A 16,409-nucleotide genomic window follows, 5' to 3' on the forward strand; every position below is an offset into this window, starting at 1 on the left:
AGCAAGATTACTTGGTAGAGAAAACTTAAGCAAGCAAAAAAAAAAAAAAAGTTAATAGGAACAGTACCGCTTTTGTCTCTATCTTATTTCTTATTGAGTAAATTAACTCTCATATTGTGAGAATTTACTGAAAATACCACATAGATTTAATCAATATGTCAGTTTTCTGTTTTGTTTACTTTTTTAAGCTTCTGAAGAAATGGGAATTTACTATCTGGTATTAGGTATCTATAAATCCAAAATGGTCCCTGTACGAATCCTATAGTGGGATCACTTGTACATAGAAATACGTCAAAATATGGTTCCATTAAGGAAAATACAACCATAATGGGTATGGAGCCAAAAATGTGACAGGTGAATAAATGCAGTAGAGTACACCTCATGAATACTTTCAGTTTTGACTATACATGTGCGTGAGCAAGTGATTTTGGATATTCTGCTCAGTAGAGTGCATCTTTCCAAGGAAATAAACCAACCAAACAAACCCAACCCAACCCAGCCCAGCATTTTAGTATTGTTAAAAGTAGAAAATATGTATCTTGCTCTTGACATAGCTCTGTCTTGAGGGAAGGTGTTTGGACTATACTATTCAGCACCGCTCTCAGAATTAAGATTTGACTGTCTTACAGGCTAACTGTGCAGTTGGAGTAAGTGTTGACCAGAGCCCTCCAAGCAGAAGTGAAATACCCCACGACTCAGTGCCAGCCAGTCAGCACACCTGACTGATATTGTCACCATCACACATGACTTCACACATTTCAAGTCCACCCAGATTTAATATCCTGACACTGGGCCCTAGGGCAAGGTGTGCTGGGAGCAGTACCAGCCAAAGAGCCATTATGCATTGTGCTAGTCACCTCTGCTCATCAAATAATCCACCTAACGTGGGCAAGAATGACAGTTACGGCATTCAGCAATGCAGATTACAACTCAGACGCAGCATGCCCTTCCCTTAAATTACAAACTTCATTTTTAATGGGGTATTTTTAAATGGACATGAAGAAAGAAGGGAGGGGATGAAATAAACGGGCAGGAGCAAGAAGGAAAAATGCACCTTTTGTATTTTGTCTGCCAGCCCTGCAAGAAACTTGGATGAAAAAAACATTTCAAGTATATGATTTGTTCTGCATTACTTTGTTTTATCCAAAATACTACTCTAAAGGGAAATTTGGGAAATATTGGGAAAGAAAGGCAAATTTAATGCAGGAAATCCTGACAGCAGTTCTAGTAATATGAAATATGAACCCAAGTCCTTGTCTAAATGGGACAGGTCTCATGACATAAGCAGGTTTGGGGAGATCAAAGTGACTTCAATCAAAGTGAAGTCACTTTTCTAATAAACTCAACATACTGATACACAATGGGTTATTTCAAAGAAATGAAAAAAGATCAGAACACATCCTGGAATATGAATGCCTTTCCCTGGAATGAAACAGGAAGAGCTTCTTGCAAACAGTCCTTGGTTTGTGTGTGGGGAAGATGAATAAATAAGTCATGTTCCTACAGCAACAAAACCAGAAGGAAAGGCAGACAAGTTCCACTTCAGGTACAGGAAAGAAAGGAGGAAATGCCATTTCCATTTCTCAGCAGATTGGATGCCTTATTTTCAAATAGGTTACTTCTATTTATATTATTAATGATGCTTCAGAAAGTACAAAGGAGTATTTGAAATCAGACTGTAGTTCTCTAGCTTTACAGATTGCTTTCATTCACTACTTTCTGTGCAGGCACAGAGGAATTGCTGACATACGTTTGGGTATTTGCTGCTCCACTCAAACAACACAGCAGCATCCAGCAGGATCACAAGCCCTTCTGGAAACCTGACATTTCCTAGCGAGAGAAACGAGTGAAGCTGCAGTGTAATTTTCTTTAGAGACAACATGGTGAATGAAGGCATTACAGTTATATCCTCAGTTATAAAAAGTCCATTTTTTCGCCATTGAAATGGCCAGATGGTAATCGTATTCCTTCCCAAAGAGAAGGCTCTCTCTACCCTTTGAGAATCAGTTTTTTGAAGTACATGTTACCCGTGTATGCAGAAAGCATACATAACATGATTAGATCGAACTGGTGGAGATCCAGAGGAGGCAAATCCTAGTAGAAGAAAAATTGTTTGTTTTTTGTGCACCAGTCTATGGCCAGCCAGTTTTTCAAAGCAAAACCATTCGCAGGAAAAGTTGGGAGCCTATGTTATTTTCCCCAGGGACATTTCTCAGATGGGATGTAAGATTTGCATACTGGTATTTCAATTGAGAAAGCTTTTACCTTCAGTACACATTGTAAAAACTTATGAAATGAGTTCAAAAAGCTAGGACAAAAATTAATGCGGCCATATTTTGTTATAAAGTTACAGCAGTATTTAAAAATCAAACACAGGTTGGCCTTAAATATATTATATTTATATAACATTATAACATAAATGAAAAACAACTTGTCCATTTCTAAAATTTTGCATTAAAAAATAGAAAGTTAAATTAAAAAAATACAAATCGTTTTTCAAGATGATATGTTTTTCAAATATTGCTTCACACATACTTTTGAAATGTTGAGTTTCACTCCAAGTCCTGTCTAAACACCAAATTTCAAAATCTAATGAAAATTGATTTTTCTCTTCCACTTTGCTTAGTTTTGTTGCATTGCCACAACCTAGAGACAATCACCGCTCCACAAATACAAACTGCTGAATAAGATTTGTCTTATGGGCTAAAGAATTACAAGAAAAATGGCAAGGCTGCTCTTCGTGTTATGAACATTAACACACATCGAAATATATATTACTCACTTGTTAACGCTGCACTGAAGTGCTTATGATTAGTTAAGCTTGCAGGATAGCTGCTTGTAGAAAAATATTTTATTGTGTAAACTCTTTGCATTATTTTGAAAAAGCAAAGCACACCATAGACACATTGAAATCCTAGGTAATGCTAGAGAATTCCTTTAGCAGGAGTAGAATTGCAATTACCAAGCAACCAAGGAAAACAAAGCAAGAAGTTAATTTTAAGGGAAAGTAGGATAAAACTTCCAAGAAAAGTTTTGTTACTCAGGGGACTTTATAAATTGATCAAAATATTAAGGATTTTGGAAGGAAGTGTTTTAAAAAAGTAAAACAAGTTTTAGAGTCATCTCTGAATATTTCAGATTTTTCCCTTATTAGAAGCACGGATTGCAGAGGTTGAAAACTCTGTAGATAAACAACACATTTTGCAGTCTTTGCTGGAACAAGGGCTGCCATTACATAATAAAAATGGACCTTGAGACAAAAATTATCATGATAGCAGTAAGCTAATAATTACCTTGGCGTATATGCAGCTTTCATTGAGTTTTTGTAGTGTGCAATTGCGTTCACACATAGGGCACATGATGGTTTCATTTGCCTCGCAGATCTCTTTGCTTTAGTATAAGATAGGAAAACAAAGGTTACAAACATGCATTAAGCACTCGCAAGATTTTCTGAGGCTGCACCATTTGTGGCCTCTAATTGTTAACACCATGCCTACACCACAAAACTGATACAATAAAATAAATTAGAAGTGAATGTTTAGCACAAAAAGTTTAACCCCAAGTCAGTCACTACCCTAAAACTTTGGGCCCTAGAGTTGATGCAATATCTTATTGATATTTATCTGATACTTGTGCTTGTAAATATCCCATTTTCTCCAAAAGAAATATCACAAACTGAAGAACAAAATACTGTTTACTACTTGACATGCAAATTACTGCATGTTTATCCATATGATGTAGAAGATACCAAACACTAGAAGATGGACGTCGCCAATTTCAGTCAATTATCCCAGTTTACATCAGCTGAAGGTCTGTCCCACAGTATAATTGCATACGTACCTAGGTCACGAGGTCATCGTGTAAAACCCCACTGACAGGCATTTCTGGCATTAGCAGTTTAAGTCTTTGCATTTTTATTACATATGGAAGAACTTATGTTTATAGCTAATAAAAAAAAAGAACAATTTAATATCCTATTTTGGGGGTAAAATACCTTCAAATGGCATTCTACTGCTTAGAGATCTTGAGATTTGGGGGTTATGAAGTCTCTGACTTCACTGGGATTATTCATATTGAAAACATACTACTTAAGTGCCTTGACAAAGGCAAAGTAGAAGCACCAGAAGTGCAAGCTGAATTTAAAGGCAAATTTTAACTGCAGTGAGTAGAGAAGCTCAGCAATCACCTTCAGCAATGTTGACATGCCTGAAATGATCCTATGTCACACTAGGAAAGTAGTGCTATAAAGGAAATGCCAGGAAATTACTCTCTTGGTTTGCTTCAATAAACATTATGCTTTCATTCTCCTCCTCTTAAACCTGAAGTCACAGTTCTAATACTATATGGAAGATTATGTTTATTACCAAATGAATGCACCTATTAAATCCTGTCCAACATAACGGTACACAGAAATAAAAGATTAGTGTTGCCCAGGTGTCACATTTGTGATCTTTGCTCATACTTCACATAACATCATAAACAGTGATTCACTAAAACCGTACAACATAACGTGGGCTTAAGAAGTTGTTCTAAGCAACCCTGAAAGCCAGAAAGAGCACAGCCCGTCATTTCAGAAGTGCAGAGTAACAGCTTACAGTGTGTCACAAATGAGAATTTTCTTGATAGCATTTGCATGCGAATAAGCAAGCATGAAAAATCATATTTCAACAAAGTGATATAATGGTTTGACAGTAATGCAGACTGTTGTCACATATAAGGCCAAATTCTACTCTACTCTAAATTTAAATTCAACATTATGAATGCTGGATTCTCTGTATTCTATATCTTGAGTTACAGTCTACGTTTGTTTTTGATAACATGGAGTTTCAGCAAATTGTACTGCCAGTGACAGGTTACGTGCTTGAGCACTACTCTGTGAATACACGCGTTGCACAAGTGTTCGTGACAAGTGCTATGTTAATTGTTACTGTAATTCAAATCTTCACCATAACAGAGCAAAATAAACATCTTTGGACTATTCTCACTTACATATGTGAAATCTGACAAGAGCACGCAATGTGAATATGCCTAAAGCTGTGCCATGCCTGGCCTTTCTGTTTGACTGACAACAGTGTGACAAATTAGACCAGTGATAATTAATGAGGTGCACAGATGCATCAAAAGCAACCTTCTTTAAAATCATCAGATTTATTTTATATAGAGTAATCAACATGTAATAGCTTGATAACTAACTTGAGAATAAAAATGTGTTTAAACAGGAGGGGAAACACCTGTTTACATGTGTTGGTAGTGATAGGACAAGGGGGAATGGTTTTAAGATAAGACGGGAGATTTAGGTTGGATATTAAGAGGAAGTTTTTCACTCAGAGTGGTGAGGCACTGGAACAGGTTGCCCAGAGAGGTTGTGGATGCCCCATCCCTGGAGGCATTCAAGGCCGGCTCTGGGCAGCCTGCTCTAAAAACGTTCGTTTTCTGCCTGCCGCCACTAGAGGGGGATTCACGATAGCTACCTGCGAGCCAAGCATCCCGAAAGGGCATTACTGGGAAGAGCATGCTTCCACAAAAATAATTTGATCAACTGGTAAATTCAAATTTCGTGGCAAAAGGACACATGAAATCATTTTGTTCCCCCACAGAATTTATTGTACTGTAAATCAACACTTCCTAACATCCACTGATTACTAATTACAGATATTAGTAGGATGAAACCTCAGTTTCACATGAAAAAGCATTACCCTGAATAATACTAAGTTGGGGCAATGCAGCATTTCCAACATTGCCATAATGCCCTGGCACTAAGCCTTAATTCCGCATTGTGACTGCAATGCCTCTGCTAAGATTTTGCCAGAGTCATGTATCTGACTCAGTTTCTTCCGGATGGCTGATAAACAGAGTTGTTTGCAAAAATTTGTAGCTGCAGTGCTCAAAATCAAATAATATATATCAAAACTAACATGAATGTTTACATAGTAGTTTCTTTAAGTGACTGCAGACACATTAGAAGCAAGCAGCTCACATCCCCAGAATATGGTGATAACAACTTTTAGGTTGTGTGGTCTCTCTGCCTGCTTATGGATGGCTCCTGTCTCCTCTACAAGTGGAAAGTTTCTGTCTAAACCTCACTACCCTCTTCTGGGTTAAGCAAACAAATAAGGTGAGGAACAGCATCTGCTGTCACTGTCCATTAAAATTACAGAATTACAGAATGGTTAAGGTTGGAAGGGATCTCTGGAAGTTATCTGGTCCAAAGTCCCTGCTCAAGCAGGAACACCCGCAGCAGGTAGGTAATGAGGTGACATGGGTGATAGAGAAAATACCTACATATGTTTTATCAGGTCATAATAGTCAACTTGAGTTAGGTAAGCTCTGTTCTTGAATCTACATCTCACAGCATGTCTCACTCATTTGGTCATAGCAATGCACTGAGCTGACACGGTTGTGTCACGACTAGTCAGAGTAAATGCACAGATTCACACCTTTGTAAACAGAGATAACCTTCTGCCCAGAATTAACACAGCCAGATTACAGATGTTCTGGGACTGCCATAAGCACACGACAAGGGCCTCTGCATCAACACACCCTCTATCAATATTTTGAAATTAACACTATTTCATCTTAGCTATAATAATATCACAGAAACACAGAATCATCTAGGTTGGAAGAGGCCTCCAGGATCACCAAGTCCAACCTCTGACCTAACACTAACCAGCCCTCCACTAAACCATATCCCTAAGCTCTACATCTAAACGTCTTTTGAAGACCTCCAGGGATGGTGACTCCACCACTTCCCTGGGCAGCCCATTCCAAGGCCTAACAACCCTTTCAGTAAAGAAGGTCTTCCTAATGGCCAACCTAAAACTCCCCTGGTGCAACTTAAGCCCTTTCCCCCTCGTCCTGTCACCAGGCATGTGGGAGAACAGACCAACCCCCACCTCGCTACAGCCTCCCTTGAGGTACCTATAGAGAGCGATAAGGTCGCCCCTGAGCCTCCTCTTCTCCAGGCTGAACAAGCCCAGCTCCCTCAGCCGCTCCTCGTAGGACTTGTTCTCCAGGCCCCTCACCAGCTTCGTCGCCCTTCTCTGCACCTGCTCAAGCACCTTGACGTCCTTCTTGTAGCGAGGGGCCCAAAACTGAACACAGTACTCGAGGTGCGGCCTCACCAGAGCCGAGTACAGGGGGACGATCACCTCCCTAGCCCTGCTGGCCACACTGTTTCTGATACAAGCCAGGATGCCGTTGGCCTTCTTGGCCACCTGAGCACACTGCTGGCTCATATTCAGCCGACTATCCACCAATACTCCCAGGTCCTTCTCTGCCTGGCAGCTCTCCAACCACTCATCTCCCAGCCTGTAGCTCTGCTTGGGGTTATTGCGCCCCAGGTGCAGGACCCGGCACTTGGCCTTGTTGGACTTCATACAGTTGACCTCAGCCCATCGGTGCAGCCTATCCAGATCCTCCTAAAGCCTTCCTACCCTCAAGCAGATGGACACACGCACCTAACTTGGTGTCATCTGCGAACTTACCGAGGGTGCACTTGATCCCCTCACCCAGATCATCGATGAAGATATTAAAGAGGACCGGCCCCAGTACCGAGCCCTGGGGGAATCCACTGGTGACCGGCCCCCAGCTGGATATGACTCCTTTCACCACAACTCTTTGGGCCCAGCTACCCAGCCAGTTTCTAACCCAACGAAGCGTGCGCCAGTCCAAGCCATGAGCAGCCAGTTCCTTAAGGAGAATGCTGTGGGAAACAGTGTCAAAAGCCTTACTGAAATCAAGGCAGACCACATCCACAGCCCTTCATCACAACTCTCTGCTCTGCCTGGCCGGTATCTTTTGCACCAGCTCGTCTTTAGGCACGTGGGGACAGACCGCTCCTGCGCCATTAAGATTTCCCTACTGAGGAGCGCCCAGCCCTCCTGGACTCCTCTGCCCTTCAGAACTGCCTCCCAAGGGACTCTGCCAACCAGTGTCCTGAACAGCTCACAGTCTGCCCTCCAGAAGCCCAAGACAGCAGTTTTACTGCTCCCCCTCCTGACTTCACCAAGAAGAGAGAACTCTACCATTTCGTGGTCGCTCTGCCCAAGCCAGGTCCCAGCCACCACACCTCCCGCCAGTCCTTCTCTGTTTGTGAACAGAAGGTCTAATGGGGCACCCCCCGGCAAGTTCACTAACCAGCTGTGTCAGGAAGCTGTCTTCCACGCTCTCCAGAAACCTCCTAGCCTGCTTCCTCTGAGCTGTACTGTATTTCCAGGATACATCTGGGAAGTCGAAGTCCCCCATGAGAACAAGCGCTGGTGATTACACAACTTCTGCCAGCTGCCTGTAGAACTGGCTGCAAAATGGCGGCAACGCCCGATGCTGCTGCTGGCACCCAATACGCCTCATCAGCCTCCCTCACGAGGGCTGCCAGGTCCCGGTGGCTCCTTCGGCTGCCTCGATGCCAGAAAAAAAAATCACTACCCTCCTCAATTCCCTGCTCCGCTGTACAACATGTCTGCCTCAGAGCCGATCACCTCGGTGAGTACATATATGACTACTCCCCTCCCCTTGTAGGCATCTGAAGCTATACGGCAGATCACCTAACTTTCAGGCTCTTGCTTCTGGAATAAAGTCCCAAGCCCCTTGTTGGTTCCTTAGCATGACGTTGAGGCACCTCAGGATAGGATCTGAAACAATCAGCCTCCATTGAGAGCAAGTGAAAATCTGCCTGTTCTGTCTGCAGCTGCTCAACTGCACCCAAAGGGAAAGACGGGAAAATATGGAAGCTAGCCTACCTTTGTCCTTCTGAGACTCATTCCCTGAAGCCTCCTGCAAGCAAGGTAACTGTGCATAGTTTCATGGCTGGTATTATTGCATTTTATTGCATTTAATGCAGTCTGAAGCTGCCAAGTCTCTTAGGAGTGTGGCATAAAACAGACTGCCTAAAAAAAGCCTTAATTGCAGCACTGCAGAATATAACAACTGTCAGAAAATAAAGACAATTCCATAAAGAAATGTGAAGTACTGCTGCTCAAAGGCCAAGAAACACTTTGTATGGAATCTGATTTCATTGTGCTTACTGCCTATGAATTGAAACTGCTTGGAGCAACAACTGCAGTTGTAAAACCACTGATACCCTTCTGTCTGATGACACCTGATGTAATAAGGGTGCTTCCTCCAGTAACAGTTCCTAAAACTACAGCCAGCACTTAACTCTAACAATCTCATCGCTATTTCTAAACTGACACTCTCAGAGCAAATCACAACAGTGATTGCAGAAACAGAACAGAAACTTGAAAAATAGGTTCATTTCATGTGGTGGCAATGTCCTTGAAGCTGTAATTCCTGGCCACAGTTTACACCGAGTTAAAAATTTTCTTAAATTTGACGCTATTAACTTTTGTATAGGAAAAAAAAAAAAAAAAGCATTCACAAAATAAGTTGAAGTTTTACAGCTCTACTATACTCTGGAGGTTAAAAGCAAAATGGAAGTAAAAAGTAAAGTATGTCTAGTTTTTGCCCATAAGCCTTGACTAGAATGATAACCATTGCAGTACATGTGACATTAGAATCAGTATTTGTTCATTTCTCTTACAGACAGAATTGGAATCATTGCAGATGCAGTGGTAAGAGCACTTGCTGTAAATGGCATGCACCCAGCTTGATGTAAAACAGATATACAACGTGGATGCACTTGATTGAAGAACCCAGTGCTCTATTTGTTTAGTATTGCGATTACCATATCTTTAAAGCATTTAAAAGTAAAATGATTTAACCTATGCAAGACTGATAATATTCAACAGGCTATTATAATATTTTTAGATGGCATTTTACCTTACTTGGCTGGAATCCATCGTAAATAATCCATAAAGGAAAACAAAGAGCCCAACCAGGGCAGCAGGAATCAGCATTCCAGTATACCATCCCAACCAGGCAAAATACAGTCCAATTTTTTCACCAAAATATCGCCTACATGAAGAGGGAAAGCATACATTTTTTTTTCAAGTTAAAACTTGTGGTGAACAATATCTAACTTCACAGCAGCAGAATAACTCTAGTAAGCAATCACCATTACAAACTTACAGTAAAACTATTGTCATGTTACCAAAATGTTTTAATTTGGGCTAGCACAATATTCTAGTGACACTAACTGCAGACTTACTACTAGAGCATGTATTTTGTAAGGATGTAACTGAAGCGCTCTGCAATTTTCACGCCCGTGCAATGACTAGGTAGGTGCATTAATTTAAACATTGCTAAAATGCAGGAACCTTAATTTACACACACAAACACACAGATACAAACACAGTTTCTGGAAAGGAATAACATAAGCTTGTATGGCTTAAGTATTCCGTTATAAAAATAATTTATGATGGATAATCATATAATATGACATATTTTGAAGTATTACCAGTTAGAAAATATTAGATTGAAAACACAAGCTGAAGTTTCAGCTTTAATTCTTCAAAATGTGGATATCAATTACTATAAAAGACGAAGTAGCAGTGAAAAAAAGCAAATCCTGGATCTGGATGATCCTATTAGATTAGCACAGAATTGTTGCATAGCACATTCTTAGCTCCACAGCCTTCACTGGAACAACATTGGTCATAATCATTGTTTATGATTGTCGTATCAGGAGTAAGAACAGACATCAAGGAAAACTGAATTACTGGTATTCTGTATCCAAGTTGAGGAAAATACGAAACCCAAACAACACAGTTATTTAACTGCAATTAACGATATTTCTCTTCTTTACAGTTGGGAACCTATGACATTAATTACACATATATAAACAGAATTTTATTTAAACCCACAAGGAAACTTTGGATCCCCAGTGGATCTGGTAACTCTGTCCATGTGGGTAACAGTCTCTGCGTTCAAAAGTGCTGTCATGAGAGGCAGGTGTCTCTGATCAGCAGACCACTTCATGGGTATTTTCACTCTGTGAACTGTCAAGCAGCTGGATCTATGTGCCTTTATTCAGCCTCACTTGAAATCAATAGCCTTGCACAGAAGACCGTCCATAAGAAGCCATTTAGAGAATTCCGGTCTTCCCTGATCATAGAGAATAGCTAAATTTTACAGTGAAGTGTAAGGACAATGGATTTAGCAGTATGATTTATGTGTTGTTATCGGGCTACTTGTTTCACAGTAGCAAGCTGCTTTTCAAAGTACTAATACCTGATTAAATCAAGAGGTTGGTATTTGTACCACATTCCCCACCGTGCCCAACGCTCGTATAAAAGGTGTCTGTGATTCTGAGCTCCATGCGTTTTGATGGGATGTCTGCTTTTGTGGCTTCCCTGAAAAGCACAAATAAATAACAATATATTGCCAGACTCTATAGAATATAAGTACATTTCTTAGATATTTGAATATAATTTTAAATTATGATTTCACTATGCTTATTTAATAAGTTTCAATTTGTTACGGACTACTCTAGGAAACCTCACCTACAGATAATGTGAGCCTATGAGAGAGAGATGGTAAATACACTTCTGGAATGGCCAATTTCTCTAAGAATTAATGACAAAATCATACTAGCACAAGGCTATAAAGACCTATACAACTCTATATTACTTCAAGAACAGTGCTTCTACTTCAATTTTTCAAAAATTTGCATGAGATGTGTTTGTGATATCTTTTTGTTTTTCCCATAAAATTTCAGAAAATTCTGGTAGGTCAACCTGATCCTTCTCTCCTAGACATTTCCTATGACTGTGGTACATATTTCTTAAGATGACGGAAACAACAGAACTGGCATTATTTTGAAGCCTGCACAGAAGTCTCAGAGGCATTAAAATCAAAACAGAATCAATCTGGCTCAAAAAGAGTCCTTGCCTGACATTTACACACCGCCTGACAGCCTGAAAGAACAGCCTCATGCGCAGCAGCTGAGAAGTAACACGGATTCACTAGACCCATCCTAAACAGAATTGCTTGTATTTGCCATTTTACCCCAATTCTGAGGCAGGACATGTTTATTTGAACTTCTTCCCCCCGAAATGTCCTTTCATTAGACAACTCTCAATTACGGTGAAGAAAATTGTTCATCAAACAACTGCAAGTAATTCAAACTACTTCTTGGTAAGAGACAGATTTGTGAACCTGGTAAACTCAAGCTGTTTAGTCGTTTAGATTTTTATAATCTATTTGAAATAGTGAACATTCCTCACATTGAAAGAGTATTATTTGCTTGTTGGAGTCTGCTGACCCCTCTGGTTTAAGAATGACTTAAAAACAATGTTCTGCATTAAAGTCAGCAAAGAGCCATACCAAAATGTTAGCACAGAGTGGCCTTTGCAACACTGAGAAGTTCCTAGGAACAGAACATCAGCTTATTCTCACAGTCGCCTAAATGAATGCAATGCATAAAGCATTAGCCAGCATGTACATTTTAGGTATTTTTTTCGTACTTCCTTCTGCATTGCTTATCTATGACAGAGTCCAAGTCTCACAGTGTTCACTCTGGGACTGAATTTCTCATTTGCCTGTGTGATTAAAAAAAAAAAAAAAAAGTGCAGGGTGTTTAACCACTATCCTTAGCACCAGTTAAGCTGCAATTAAGATGAGTAGCTTAAATATGTGACTTCATTAAGCTTATACTGAAACTCTGAAACTGAAGCTTGTGATAAACAAAGGAATATATACAGGAAATGCATATTAGAGCATGGATTTGGAAGCCAGAGAAAGCTTCACAGTTTTTTTTCTGTCAATATGACTAGCTTTTTCCTACAGTCTGTAATGCCCTACTGAAGCGTTAACAATTATATTCAATTATTTACCTAAACTATTCCTTCTCTGTATTCCATGCATTTAATTATTTATACCATATTAAAAATTACTTTCAATTTGTAAAGCATAGGCCAATCCTTTGAAACACAAGATCAAGTCACAGTATTAAGCCAATCAACCAGAGTTCATGGCTGCAATTACCAGCTACTGATCAGCATTTATCTGATCAAACCAAAGATTTGTGGCTTGCTTCTTTCCTTTCAATGCACAAAGACTCTCTGATAACCCCCTGAATTCAAAGACAAGTTTTTGATTTTTCAGCTCTTCAGTAGACCTTAACCTAGTAGAATTATCAAGTAGAAACTATCCGGAACTATACAGAAAGGATTAAATAGGAAATAAGTAAACTGCTTCCCTAAATTTGATCCATTGCACAACCTATTTAAAAAACCAAAACATTTTGAATGGTGTCAGGGAAAAATAATTTAACACAACTAATTGTAACAATTTCGAATAATAAACATTGCTGTTAAGAACTCCATAGGCACTATCTGCTTAGAAAAAAAGATAATAGTCTAGATCAGTAAGATAATGTTCTAGGAAATGTTCCAGGATTATCACAACGCATTACATAAAAATAAATATTTTTTTTGTATTTCAAAAAGCCAACATTAAAGAGCTGTTATTTAAAAAAACAAAAACACTCAACGCTACTTAGTGAAATAAAACATTTGCAAGACAAAATAGATAACTATATCATCAAAATATTAATGCAAGCTTTTATCAAAATATAAATACAAATACAAAACTAATGAGCTTACCTCATGTGGTGGAAATGCTGCTTCATAAGTTCCATTATTTAGTAATCTATTAATACCTAAAAGGAAAAAAATGCATTAGTTCAAGTATGATTTACAATATATATTGAACTTCACGCACCAAGAATTAATTGTCAGGTTATGAAATGAGAATGCAACTTCACATTAGATGCTCAGGATGCTGTTAAACATGACAGTCATCAATTGTTGCACTGACCGTGGGTCTTACTGGTACCTTAAGCTCCCTAGCTCTGTCAAACTACAACTTTCTGAGGGCCAGTGTCTGCAACTTTGCTTTCATGGTCTGGTTCTCATGCTAGATCAAGTGTGAGAAAGTAGTTACACTCATGTTGTATTAATCAGAGCATACGATACAGATTTTATGGGTGACCAGATGATCTGGCACACACAGAGTGGCATGGACAGACAATCTTTGAGGCAGCAAAACCCCTGCAGAGTTAAAAGCTAACCTGTTACTTTTAAATATGAACCAGCTGAAGGAGTTTGTACCAGATCAATGCTCTGCTACAGCATTTTGGATCAGTTCCTAGAGTCCTCCTAAAGCCAGATTTATTTTACTATCAAAGCACGTTATAAAAAATAAGCAGTAACCATAATAATAACAATAAAAAGATTCAGTAGCCTGTGAGAGGATACCTATACAGCCAAGTTTACCCAAGAAATAAATTCTCATGACACATTTCAGATTTGCCCATTCAAACATAACATACAAATTACACTAATCTCAAGATGAAACTTGCCATCATCAATTTCAATAGCATTAGATTTCATCCCTCAGTTTCTAAGATTTTCTTACTACTGCTTTTCTCCCAGAAATCAAGCAACAACTTTCTGTAATTGCTGTTGTCTTTATAAGGCTTTAGTTGTCTATCTATATATTAAATTCTTAATTTAATTCCTGTAAACAAAACAGAAGATCATACATACATTCCCTCTTAATTGCAAATGAAAAGGAGTAACTAGACCTTTTGAAATACAGTACTGTAATAGAAGTGTCAATAAAAACTGAATTGCCTTTAAGTCAACCGTCTCTAAGCTGCACTAGAGATATCATATAATTTAAGTGCAGCTCTGATTCTGCTGGATTGGCACTGCTGGGTTCTAGCAATATCAGGGCCAGTCCTAAAAAACTCTTGTCAGTTTTCTGGGGTACGCCTTATCTTTTGTAAGGCTCTTGATCATATAAAGCTATTATAATCTCCCATATTTATTTAAAAAAATGAGTATTAAGTGAAAACTATTGCTATTTTTCACTGAGTTATTTAACAGAGCAATTGTTTGCAGCTTTCATTCAACTGTATTACTGGTTGAACAAAGATTTCAAGGGCATGGCAAAATTAATCAAGTTTACTCCACTAAATACTATTTCAGGCAAGTAAGGGTATAAAATGGGTTAAAAAAAAAGATAAAGCATTCTTACCCATTTTGGATTTTCCATCTTCATACTTTGTTCTTTGTAGCATGTGATGCACGATTCTACTTCTCGTGGAGTTGCTGAAGAAGCTGTCTTTATTGTTTATTGTAAAACTAGAGAAATAACGAATGTCTTTCAATATTCAAAACAATGCACAGGTGTTGAAATATAGCTGCTCAATGTTTTCTTCTTAGAGTGATTTATTGTATCTTTATACTTCTTGTTTACTGCACAAGACATAAGATTTTGCATTCCGAAAGCATCTTCTCCAATCACCCCCCAAATTTGTCTTTATCACAGATTGTTGGGGAAAACGAGCAAATAAACCAATTCTTTTCTATTATGTCCTATTATCTAGGTCATTTCCATGCTGGATATAAATTTTAAGAAAATAATATTCAGAAGTAATGATCATTCTGAAATTCATATTACTGATAAATTGGCAGAGGCGCAAGTCAGAGAACTACTACCATTGTTATTTAGGGAATTAAAAAACAAAACAAAACAAACAAACAAAAAAACCCAACAACACTTAGCTCCAGGCACAGGACACTTTAGTAGCAGCTCCACAGAAAATCCTAGGATGGAGCCAAATAACGCAAATATTCTTTCCCAGATGGCTCAGGATTCTGAATGCCAGAAATCTGACATGAAGGAGCTTTTGCTTACTCAGCTGTGCCAAAGATGACACTCTTGCAATTCATAACATCAGCTGAGCTGGTTGAGTAATAACACCGTGAACAAGTGATTGTCCCAGTGCAATATAGTTAATTACTAAAAAAAAATAAAAATTAGGATGATAATGCAATTATTCTGTCCTTCTAGGGTATAGTCAGTCCACTAGCATATAGCTTCTTCACTTAAAAGAAAACAGTCTGTTTAGCCCAGCTTACATTTTTGCTTTATATGAACTTTCATTTCCTAAAGACTTATCACCAAATAATTTAAAAATAAACAAATAGCTAGAATATTCAAGACTGCTTTTGTCCTTAAAAAATTATATATATATATATTATATATATATATATATATACATACACACATACATATAAATTCTTTCAGAGACAAAAGCATTTTTCAAATGCACATTTGATAACAAAAACCCTGGCACTATTTTTAGCCCGTTTCCAGGTGTTTCCACAGTTTCAACAGCTGTCTCAGGTTTTGCCTAAGTAAAATATGTAATTAAGCTAAGCAAACTTGAGTAGGTATTTGCGTTTTGTAACGTAATGGAAAGCAAAACTTCTAAACCAAAAAGGTGGTGTTGATTTTTCAGTCAAATTTTTGCCCATACTACTCCCTGTGACTGTCATACAGCAAGTAACAGAGAACAGCTTTTAGTTTTAAGAGTAAATCCATAGAAAATAGCAGACATGATACTGGGTATTTGCCAGTGACCATCTGTTCATGGCTGCCTGTACGGCACTTGCTTAGTAGTGAGAAAATAAAAAATCCTTCTGGTCTCTGGCACTGTA

The 16,409-nt window shown here is 38.7% G+C and overlaps 1 protein-coding gene across 7 annotated transcripts in view; it reads right to left on the reverse strand.

Moving 5' to 3' along the window:
* ANO3 (anoctamin 3) overlaps window positions 1-16,409 on the reverse strand; it is a 233,326-nt gene that overhangs the window by 30,659 nt on the left and 186,258 nt on the right. For all 7 annotated transcript variants that reach the window (XM_084520759.1, XM_084520760.1, XM_084520758.1 and 4 more), the window contains 5 exons: window positions 14,941-15,047; window positions 13,503-13,558; window positions 11,128-11,249; window positions 9,778-9,912; window positions 3,294-3,390 (listed from right to left, as the gene is read on the reverse strand). In XM_084520759.1, the coding sequence (XP_084376885.1) occupies window positions 3,294-3,390; window positions 9,778-9,912; window positions 11,128-11,249; window positions 13,503-13,558; window positions 14,941-15,047 (517 nt within the window). The remainder of the gene's footprint in view (window positions 1-3,293; window positions 3,391-9,777; window positions 9,913-11,127; window positions 11,250-13,502; window positions 13,559-14,940; window positions 15,048-16,409) is intronic.

Source organism: Aythya ferina (genome assembly GCF_964211825.1).
Source record: "Aythya ferina genome assembly, chromosome: 5".
NCBI lineage: Eukaryota > Metazoa > Chordata > Aves > Anseriformes > Anatidae > Aythya > Aythya ferina.